This window comes from Mastigoproctus giganteus, chromosome 4, assembly GCF_048544385.1.
Source record: "Mastigoproctus giganteus isolate SK-2022 chromosome 4, ASM4854438v1, whole genome shotgun sequence".
NCBI lineage: Eukaryota > Metazoa > Arthropoda > Arachnida > Uropygi > Thelyphonidae > Mastigoproctus > Mastigoproctus giganteus.
The window spans coordinates 237,143,300-237,155,715 of record NC_143578.1 but is presented as its reverse complement, the minus strand read 5'-3'; the positions used below and the strand labels follow the sequence as shown (position 1 = coordinate 237,155,715).

Sequence of the window (12,416 nt, the reverse complement as noted above, 5' to 3'; positions counted from 1 at the left end):
ATGGTCTGCAAGAGTAGCTCATGGTGTCTTGTCAATGATATACAGGAATTTTTCTAGAATGGATAACAAGGTGATTATCCCCTTGTATAAGGCAATGGTCAGGTCACACCTTGAGTACTGTATACAGGTCTGGATGCCTCATTTTAAGAAGGATGTAGAGCTGTTGGAACGAGTACAGAGAAGGGCAACAAGATTAGTGAATGGAACAAAATGTTGCTCTTACGAAGAAAGGCTTAAGTTTTGCAAATTACAGTGTCTGGAGACTAAGCACCTGCAAGATGATCTGATTGAGATGTATAAAGCCTTGAATGGTTTGAGCATGCTCAATGCAGATCAGATTTTTCCTCTTGCTCAGAATAATCGCCTGAGAGGGCATAAATTCAAATTGAGGAAAGACGGTTGTAGGATAGATGTGCAGAAGTTTGCCTTTAGCCAGCGGGTGGTTGATTGCTGGAACAAACTTCCATCTGTCATTGTAGAAGTTATAGTTTAAATAGATTCAAAGCAGAACTTGACAAACATTTGGAGCGAGTGGATGGGTGAAATAAGGGGTGTTTTTTTTGGCTGATGCCATATGAGCTTGCTTTCTTGCATCATGTGCCTTTGCTAACGCTAATATGATATCAAAATAATTTTTTTGAATCCAGTTCCTTTGTGACTACATCATAGTAATCAATCAAATTAGTCAGACAAGACTTTCTCTTGACAAACCCATGCTATGTCTGAATTATTACTGCTGTCTTGTCTAGATGATCCTGCAATGCTTCTTTAACTAGTGACTCCATTATTTTCTCTGTAATGGAAGTCAAACTAGCAGGTCTGTAAATACTAATGTCACCCTTTGATCTCCTTTTGTGAATTGGAGATACATTTGCACATCTCCAGTCTGTGGGGATGTCCGCTGAGTCCAAGGATGCTCTCATAATTATGGCTATGTGTTTGCTTAGTCCTTTGCCACCTCCTTTAATATAGCTGAATAGATCCCATCTACCCCAAGTACCTTTCTTATGTTTAACTTCAACAATTTCTCCTTCACTTTGCTCTCAGTTATTGCAAAATTATTTAACTCCCTGTTAGAGTTTGATAAACATCTGGCCCTCTCCTCCTTGAATAACTCCTCATGTGTGAATGTAGATGCAAAATACTCATTTAGTTTGGCAGCTATTTGAGAATGATTATATAAGTAAAGAAATCTTTGCTGTTTTTCTTTGCATCCTTTGCCAGAGATTTTTCATAATCTGCCTTCACTTGCCTAACCTCCTTTGTGACTTGATTTCAGACTAGCTTGTATCTACCATAGGCTTCTGTGTTGCCTGACAATTTATGTGCATCCCATGCATTTTCTTCTCTGCCCCGAGTCTCTTTAGTTCATGTGACGTCCATTTGGGCCTAAACCTAGTACAGTATTTCTTAGTTGGAACAAAAAGCCTAGTAGCTTCCAAAATTACTTTCTTGAATGCTTCTCATTTAGAATTTGCTATTGGTAACATCATCATCAGCCTGGTCCCACTGTATAGAACTTAAAAAATCTCTGAGACCACTGTAGTTGCCTTTATGAAAGCAAAAACCCTTCCCTTTACCCCTAATGGTAGTTACATCTTTAAGTAAATCCCACATCAGTACACTGTGGTCACTGCCACCTAGTCATTCCTTTATCTGTAAATTCTTAATGCATGAATAATCACTGCTGATAATCAGCTCAAGAGTGTTACTCCCTCTTGTTGCCTCTCTAACATGCTGCTGTAGAAAACAATCATCCAATAAATCCACAAAAGCCTTGCTAGTGTGCGAGTGACCAACCATAAGTTCCAGTCTATACCTGGGAAGTTAAAATCCCTCATTATAAGACAATCTGATTTACTGGACCACTCTATTTCTCTGTATAATTGTTCATTGTACTCACGCCTCCTTAGCCCGGTGGGCAGGAGAAGCAATGTGTAGCACACGCTTCTTGATTAGACCGGGGTTCGAGCCCGTGCCCACCAAATACGGAGGATGCGGAAAGGTCAGGGAATGACCACCGCATATCCCCGGAGCAATATGGCCTTAGTTGCTAATGCTCCTAAAAACCAAAAACAACAACATTGTGCTCATCAGAGTCATTAGGCCTGTAACAAACTCCTACCCTCATTTTTGCTTTCCCAGTGCTTATGTCACACCAAATTGACTCAGCATTGCACTGTCCATCTATGTTAACTGGATGCACTTCCTTAGATTTTATGTGTTTCTTAACTAACCGCATAATCCCTCCTCCCTTCCTGTCCTGTCTATCCTTTCTGTACACATTGTACCCCCCACATTCCAATTCTGCAACCTTTATATCTGAATGGTACCACATCTCTGACACCACATCTCCCAACAATATCCACCTTGGATGTCTTAACCAGCACCACGGTTCCCTCTAAGCTGCATGTGTGCACTGATTTCTATGAAGTTGCACAGGTGCTTTTACTTCCCGTGCACACAGCCAACATATGTAGATGGCGACAGGAGTATTATTGGAAGGATTGGATATAGGATGGGGGGGAATAGCTCATGTCATAAGATTCGCTCTTGCATGACATGTTCCCACATATTTTATTTACATATACATAGTGCATAGTGAAAAGTTATATGTGTTGATTTTTATTTATATGAAAAAAATCATTACATTACGAATATATAAAGGACTGTAGCGGTTGTAGTTTATATTGCATGTTTTTAAGGTGAGTTTATTGTTATAAAAATAATATAAATACCATATAATAGGGAAGGTCAGCATTTTTCCATTCTGTTCACTCAACCACACACATACACAATATGTGTGGGGGTAGAGTGTATAAGGAATGTATTGTGATCGTGAAAATTTTCGAAGTCGAGTTTTTAACGTATTCATTTTATGTGGGTGGAATGTCGTCAGATCTACTGATCTGGATTTTTTTTTATATTTAACCAAAAACATTTAGTATTACTTAATGTTTCATTAAAGAAGGTAAAATATGAAAAATTAAACTTTTTCTAATATTTTTATAAACTATTTTAATAATGCATTAAAATTTGCGATTTTTCCTAATATTTTATAATAACTTCATTTACAAAATACAGAGAATTAATAAAATTCTTTAATTTTAAAATTTTTCAGATAAGAAATGTCCAAAAGAAAAACTGAAGACGTAAATACTGTGAATAAAAAAACTTGCAAAACATTTAAAAAGGATTGGCTTTTAAAATAAATTGATGCTGAAATTCTATCATCAAACAAAAAAAAAAGCCTAAATCTAGGAGATATTTTTCAATGTCTCCTAGTTTTAGGAGAGAAATAGTTTTCACTTTTTGTGCAAAAGCAAAAGTTGTGGGAGAATTTAGTTCAGGAAGAAAATGGGAAGAATGGAAACTAGATTATTTAAAATGGCATCTAAGTCAGAAGATACATATGGACGCAGTTACCAAGTTATGTAATTTGAAAAAAGGTGGAATTTTAAGTATTTTGACGGAAATTGTAGAAGTATGTAACATAAAAAAGGAAAAGTGAACGATTGAAATCAAATTTTGATACAGTTAAGGTTTTAATTAATGATGTGATATTAGCCATAAAAATTAATGCATCAATGAACTCTGTACAAGACATTTGTGAGCACATGGAAAAATTTATAGATATACCTAAAAATTGGAGAAGAAAAAAATTATTCGTTTGAATTTGTTGAATGTATAAATTCTGTTCTCATAAAAAATATCCTGAATGAAATAAGAGAATTTACTTTCCACAAGTTAATTGTAGATGAAAGTATTGATATTTCAGTACAAAAAGTATTAATTTTGTATTTTAAATTTTGAGTGAAAAATTAAACATCTTACAATACTCCAAAAACACAGTCAAACCAACAGTTTGTCTAGATATATATATTGTTATTTTTCAGAAAGTTTACCTTTCTTATGGATTTCGATCAAGTTTATTATGTTTTTCAAATAGGATCTACCGAATTTATTAATATAGGCTGAAAGCTCCATTATATGGTAATGCCATGTAATGATAATTTCAGAATTTATGATAGAGAAGAGCATATACTGAGTGTGTGACTTTATTGGATCACAAATACACTAAAGCCATATCCCACAATTTTGGTTTTATTTTTTTATATTAAATACCAGTGGTTTCTTCATATTTTATGGAATTTTTATCCTTATTTAGCATACTTTTTACTTATTATTTATTTAAATATTATGTTTGTATTTATTACTTGTATAGCTGTTCTAAATTTTTCTGAATTATTTGTTCATGAAAAAATATGGCAATGTGCCGCTTATCTAAGTTGCTATTTTCTGGGAGCACTGTTTACTTCAAGTGGATTATGTGTCAGATGCTTACTACATAAAAAATTCTTCCATTTCATATATGGAGAAAGTTTTATTAAGAAGTGTGATATTTAAGAATGAAATTCAGATTATCCACTTCTTAGATTTAGAACCTGTTCTGTTTTTAAAATTCAAAAGATCAGCTGTTTGTTAAAAACAGACCTTTAGGAAAAAAATTCTCTGAAAAAAAATCAAAGACCACTTACTCGTTTAAAGTTCCCAGCATGACAGTAGGCAAAGAAACATATCTCACATTTTGAATGTATTTTGGCAGATACATTACATGTACATGTTCACATTGGATTTCTTTTAATAAAAATTTATCTTTTTAATTTCAACATTTGTTTTTAAGTAGCATTAATCATTTTGTCCTTTATACTATTTGCACAACCTTTCATTGGGGGGAGAAGAGAGAGGTCCCAAAGTGCAACAATTTTCAATAGTAATTAACTTTGCATCCTTTTCATTGCTCTATGTAATATCATAATTGATATATTTCTTTTGATAATCCTCCTAATTACTGCATATGAAAGCTAGGCCACAAGAGAAAAGTGTTACCACAGAACTCAGTGCAAGAGCTATCATAAAAGTTAAAGATGATGATCATTACAACAAAATAGTAAGACTGCATAGATAAAGTGCTCATTTATTCAGCTAAGGCAATGTTTTTTTCAAATTGTGGTCTGTTGATCCCTTGAGGGGGAATGGATTATATGCAGAGGGTCTGCAAACAATTCTTGAAATTTCTTATAAATATTTAAAAGCTGAGAATGCTTACATTGTTTTATTAAGCTTCAGGGTCCACAAAACAATTTTTGAGCTAAAAGGCAGTCCTTAGGTCACTGAAGTTTTCAAGCTTGCTGAGTTAAGGTAATTTACACAGCATTTTTCTAAATGGTGAACTTCAAAAGGCCACTGGTCTGTTATGTAATTATGGTCAGTCATGAGCATTATTTGTCTCTCAAGCACTATTTCTGCCTATACCAGAGCTTTCCAACCTTTTTTTATTTGATGTTCAAAATCAACCTTATATCAGTCACAGTTCAACAAGAAAAAGATGCTACCAAAATTTCAACATATTGATGGTGGGAAGGGGGAACTTCATATTTAGAATTTGAAAATTGAAGCTTGCTTGTACTTCAGTTAAAATGACACTGGTGCTTCTTCCTCATCACATATGCAATCAAAGTTTGGTTAAGAGTATATTTGCAGCACATCCTTAACAGATCTAAGAACAAATAAAATTTGTATTTGATAGCCACAATGCACTCAGTTCTGCTTCACAACAGTATGTTGTAGTTAAAGGTGTAAACTAAGACCGAGAGTGCCTTATATATCATTACACTGAATCAGTCACATTCATGATTGATGGCATATCTTGTCTTTTTGGAAGAAGAAAAAGAAAAAAATCTCATTCGATTTTGCAACCCCATTAACAAATTTCACAGTCCAAAATAAGGTCCTTGTATATACATTTAAATATACACAATTTAAAACATATGGTAACACACAGTGGCGGACAAAAAAACTGCATCACTTGTGAATTTTGCAAATAATGTGTTTTGCGCTGCATTGTGGGTTTCAGAAATGTTCAAAATGCATTTTTTCGATGGGATATATATCTCTGTGAATGAAATACAATAAAAAGACTTCACCTGATATATATCTAATAATTGCCATAAATATCTTCCCAAAGGGTAAAATGTGTAATTAATGGAAATACGAGAAATCATGCAAATAGCAATCATCACAACCAAACATACATTTTATTGCATTTACATGTACAAACCTTCCAATGACAAGTTAACATAATAGTATTACATACTGTAAATCAGCAAAATGCAATTCCTCAATATTTTGCTGTTCCTCCTCGAGCTGCAATTACAGCCTTGCAACAATCTGGCATAGAGTTAATCAATTTCTGGATATACAGTTGCCCAATTTCGTGGTACCACACCCTTACAGTGCTCTTCTGCAGCTGAAGCTTACTTGTTGGCTTCTTCTGAACAATTTTAGACGACATTATGTACCAGCAATTTTCAATAGGGTTGAAATCTGAACTGCTACCGGGCCAGTCCAACACTGTAATGCCAACATTTCTGAGGTATGACTGCACCTTAAGGGAGAAAAATGAGGGAAAACATTGGTGTAAATATGTTTTAAGCCTTGTGAGACAAGAAGACAAATTCGTCATTAAATCTAAATAGCATTAAACTTACCAATTTTGCTGTGTGGCAAGGTGCTGAGTCCTGTTAAAAAATGAAGTTTTGGACGTCTGTATGATGATCCCTAATAATAGATTTCAGGCACTCTTCCAAGATAGCAGTGTAGGTTTCTGCATTCACCGTTCCATTAATAAACTTAATTCGCTCCACCCCTTTGCTTGTTATGCATCCCCAGATCATCTGACCAGTGGGGATCTTTACAGTCAGTGTTATGCAATCAGGATGGTATGCCTCTGATTTTCATCTTCTGACATATCGCTTCCCATCTGAGCCATGCAGGTTGAATTTTAATTTGTCAGAAAAGATGTCCCATTGCTCTTTTTTCCATGAAACATGCGTTTTAGCCCAAGCAAGTCACTTTCTCATTTGTTGGGTCAACAAAGGCTTCTTCTTGGGCCGATAGGCATGCAGACCACATTTCAAAAGCCTTCTTTAGATAGTTCGGGCACTTGTTTCAACAGCAGAGGCCATCTCAAAGTCCAGTTTTAGATCAGAAGCACTAGCATGGTGATTGCAAAGTTTCAAATATCGATCTTGAATATTTTATCAGCGATAGCACGCGTAGAAAGCCCTTCCTGGGATGGATCAATAGCTACACTTTTTTTTCTTGGTGTCAACTGAACATATGGAGCCATGCTTACACCTCCACAAAACAGGATACTAAAGAGCATGTATACCCTTCCAATGCCATATTTATGGAAACAGCTGATGCAATACCTTGCTATTACTGTCTCATGCAATAGAAGCATTATCTGATGCAATACCTTTGCTTTGCAACAAACAAAATGACTGTAATCAAACAATATCTTACAGTATGTGTTTCACAACAAATGTTACTTTTTTAAGGTGATGCAGTTTTTTTGTCTGCCACTGTATTTAAATTGTCAGCCTTTCATAGTATTAAGTAGTCCTCCACTTCCAGTTCAATTTTTTTTTCTTTCTGGTCTGCTTAAGGATGGTTGGTGACTTAATACTGTATAATGGCAGAAAGGAATTATATTTATATCTGCTGTTCATATGGTTTGTTATTTACCAGGTAAGTTTCCCAGCTTTGCATGTATTGCAGTAATATAACTCTGAAATCCTGAGATGTTCAAATGGTTTCATGTAAGAGAAACATTTACTTTATAACATCAGTCAGTTGATAATGGCTCCCTTTTACAGAATGAATTAAAGAAAAAAACCAAAGTGCATATCTATAGGATTGCTTTAGTTTCAAGTCTTTGTTTCATATTCTTATGTGTGCCTCCATAGCCAGATGGGCAGGAGCAGCAGTGCGTAGCACACGCTTCTTGATTATACCGGGATTAGAGCCCATGCCCACCAAATACAGAGGATGCGGAAAGGTCAGGGAATGACCACCGTATATCTCCGGAGCAATATGGTCTTAGTTGCTAATGCTCCTAAAAACACAATAACAATCATATTCTTGCAACTATGGCACACACACACACACACACACACACACACACACACACACACACACACACACACACACACACACACACACACACACACACACACACACATTTATATTATAAACAGGTGTTTCATAAAATGTGGGCCATTCTTTCAGCATCAATTCAAGACCTGAAAGTGATGAAAAAAATTCATGTAAACACATGTCTGTTTCTGAGCAGTTATGGGTAATGAATTTTAAAAAATGGCTATGCAGTTTTTAATGTTAAAAAGTAATGAAAATAATAAAAAAACAATGTGTAACTTATAAGGATAAATGTCCTCTGCGACATTATATTGGTTTTTCCACCAGTTAGTCATTTGGAGAGATTTGCATTAAAATCCTATTGTCAACTAGACAAGTTTTTAATATTAGTATTAGTATTAGTAATGGCCACATGGGGCCAGGAAGCCCATGGCTTATGCTGCATCAGCCAAAAAAAAAGTAATAAAATAATAATAATAATAATAATAAAATAAAATAAAATGACAAAAAATAAATAAAATAATAAAATAAAATAAAATGACAAAAATTAAATAAAATAAAATAATAAGAATAAAAACATTAATAATAATAATAAGAAGAAAATTAAAAAAAATAATAATTAATAAGAGAAAAGGAAATGGACACTCTATGCATTTCCCTCCTCCCTTAGGTAATTATCCAGCTGACCTTTGAATTTCCCCAAACTGTCAGCTTCTACCACCCATGTAGGTAACTTGTTCCAGTAATTTATAACTCGCTGGCTAAAATAAAACTTCCTGCAATCCAGTCTAAATAACTCCCGCTGTAACTTGAAATTATGGCCCCTTGTTCTAGAATCATTTATTTTGATAAGTTTTTTTTCCTGTAATAGTTTGATTTTTTTTATATTATAAATATAATTTTAGTTTCTAAAGGCCTCTTCAATTGGGGGCTGCAATGAGGATTGATCATTGGGGAGGGAGGGAGAGGGGGGAAGGGAGTAGGGTTTACCTTTGAGTTATTTCAGATTTTTCAGCCTGCAAGATCAGCCATTAAACACGTGCATCTACAGATGTGATGCTGATGCACCAAAAAACTAACAACAACAACTGAGTAAGAATAAATATTTTACTTGGTAAGTGTCTGCTTATTCTGATTTATTGTTTTATTATTTTTTACCATTGAAAATTCCATAGTCAATTTTTTAAAATTCAAATAGCCATAGTTCTGTGAACTTTTTAAATCGTTTTCAGGTCCTGAATTGATCCTGAAAGTATGGCCTACATGTTATGAAACACAGTGTGTGTGTGTGTGTATTAAATTTTCAACTGTTAGTCATAATGGCACCCTCTTTATTAAGATAAGCTTTTTAATATCAAAAATAGTGCATTATATATATTTTTTAAAACAAGTCGAAAAATTTTATTGGATTCATCTAGCGATGGAAGAATACAGTAAATATCTTTTTAAAGCTGTCCTCATTAAGAGCCTATTATCTTCACCATGTTCGTCCATCTGTGTGTCTGTCCACCTGCATGTAACAACTAGACTACCATTGGATGGATTTCATAAATTTCTTATTTGGTTCATACAGAAAGATCTGTCAAGCTACCCAAAATTTAATTAAAATTGGACAGACTGAAATCTGGCAATTATTATTTCTTCCATACAATTTGTATGTAAAAAAACAAATATGTATTAAATGCAGTTTAATGCAGTATTGTTACCTTAATGTTGCTTAGTATTACAGTCTCAATTGTCAAAGTAAATTAGTACTTGAGATTATATTCATTAGTTTACGTAAATTCTAAAGTATTAATGAAAGCATACAGAGTGAAAAACAAACAGAGCTATGAGGAAACGCTAATCATAATAATGAAATGCTTTACTTGAATTTAACTGTCACCAGCATTATGATGAATAGATTTATCTATAGAACAAAATTTTACATAGTATTTGAAGTAGTCAAATACTTGTGTAAACAACTTTAATGAAATAATCACATATGGTAATTTCATAATAATCATATATGGTCATGGTAAATCCAGGAATGGATAAAGATCTTTCATATACAGCATTTCCCAGGAAATACTGGATGATTTTAAAATCTCTACTTGAGAATGACCAACTCAGCACTAATGCAAAACTATAAAAAGGTCCTAAACATGTTGACATTTCTTGTAGTTTGAATCTTCCCACTCAGCAAACACAAGTCACTACAACAGCCCTGTAACTTTGACAATACTATAATTATTCCACACATTTAAAAAAAAAAATAATAATAACATCAGTCTTGTATTTAACATTTTGAATTTATTTTCTTTTAAGGTAGTATTCATATATGGAAATATTATGCTTGCAAAATCACCGATAGAACAGAAAGGTATTCCTTGGTGGGGAACGTTACTTGGTTGGATTCTGGCAGCTTTAGCTATATTACAGATACCCATTTGGATGGTCATAGTTATTTTTAGGACACCTGGACGAACCATGCAAGAGGTAAATAAATTAATATCACAGACTTTTGATTGCAGATTTTATTTTATAATGTTATGGAAATAATGACTTATTGTGATGCAATTATCCATTCAGTGAGTGTCATTACCCATGCTGTGACCGTGGGATGTTGTTAGACATTTCATTATACAGTACTGTATATTGTGTGTACTCATGGGTAGCACAGTTGGTAGTATCACTGTCATCCCCACACTGGGTGGATGAGACCTGAGTTTGACTTCCATCAGTGACATGAGGAATTTTTATGGGTCTTTTACACAATGTGGCTGAGTTAGTTGGTCTCGGGTGAGAGTAGCATGGTTTTTTCTCCCATTAACTAGAGGTTTTTGTCTAGCAAACAGAAAATTGATCTCAGAACACATGCAATTTGCAGACAATATGCATGGAGCAATATGGCCTTAGTTGCTGATTCTCCTAAAATCCTACTACTACAACAACTGTATATTGTATATTGCTTTTTTGAAATTTCATATAATTGAAGATATTCTTTCTTTCAATTTTTTGAGATCTGAAGTGTAAAAAAAAAATCAACCTATTTTTTATTTTATTATTATTATTTTAATACTTCAGAGTAAGTATATGTTTTCCACTTATACTTATATTTTTTTGAATAAAATTGAAATATACAGATCAAGTAGCCAGTGCAAATATAAATGAGCTTATGTATGTATGTATAGGTGATTTCAAAGACCTGAAGTACAAAAAAAATCAATCTATTTTATTTACAAATCAAATAGATTGTACTTTTTATACTTCAGAGTAACCGGCAACCCAAAGGTCGCGGGTTTGATTCCCGCCTCGGGCTTGGATCAAAGTACTGCAAAAACCTTGGGAGGTGCAATATGGCCACAGAAGCCGATGCGCCAACAACTACCAAATCAAAAAAAAAAAAAAAAAAAAAACTTCAGAGTAATTATATGTTTTCCACTTATCTTTTTATTAATAAAATTGAAATGCACAGATCAAGTAGCCAATGCAAATATAAGTGAGCCTATGTATGCATGTATAGGTGATTTCAAACAGAGGGCTCTGAAGTGGCATTATTCAGTTTGATTATGCACAAATACTAAACATGTCTGAGTAATGTTTCATGTTCCAGTGACACATTAGCATTAGTTGAGGCATATGATACAAGAAAGCAAGATCATCCAGCATCAGCAAAAAAAAACAAAAAACAAAACCAACCTTTCCCATTTCACCCATCCGATCACTCCAAATGTTTGTCTAGTTCAGCCTTAAATTTATTTAAGCTATCAACTTCCACAACAACAGATGGAAGTCTGTTCCAGCAATCAACTACCCGCTGGCTAAAGGCAAACTTCTGCACATCTATTCTACAACTGTCTTTCTTCAATTTGAATCTATGCCCCCTCAGGTTCTTAAACTCAGCAAGTGGCAGTATCCCATCAGCATTGAGCCTGCTCAAACCATTCAAAGTCTTGTACACCTCAATCAGATCACCTTGCAGGTGCCTAGTCTCTAGATGCTGCAACTTGCAGAACTTAAACCTTTCTTTGCAAGTGCACCCCTTTGTTCCTCTCACCAATCTTGTTGCCCTTCTCTATACTCATTCTAGCAACTCTACATCCTTCCAAAAAATGAGTCCCCCAGATCTGTACGAAGTACTCAATGTGTGGCCTGACCATTGCCTTATACAAAGGGATAATCACCTCCTTGTCTCTGCTAGCAAAATTCATTCCTGTATATCATTGACAAAACTCCATGACCTGCTCTGTCAGTCAATCTGCACTGCTCAGAGAACTCCATATCCGACTGCACAATTACCCCCGGTTCTTTTTCATTCTCCACCTCCCTGAGTGCAGCACCACATGGTTGGTACTACGCTCTTGGGTTGCTGCTACTCATATGCAATACTTTGCATTTGTTAATGTTAAACTTCAGTTGCCACTTCTCAGCCC

General features: G+C 34.5%; 1 protein-coding gene across 1 annotated transcript in view; it reads left to right on the top strand.

Annotated features, from left to right (window-relative positions):
- LOC150087520 (uncharacterized) overlaps window positions 1-12,416 on the top strand; it is a 217,197-nt gene that overhangs the window by 184,549 nt on the left and 20,232 nt on the right. The window contains exon 31 of the mRNA XM_090372513.1: window positions 10,309-10,479. Within this exon, the coding sequence (XP_090228639.1) occupies window positions 10,309-10,479 (171 nt within the window). The remainder of the gene's footprint in view (window positions 1-10,308; window positions 10,480-12,416) is intronic.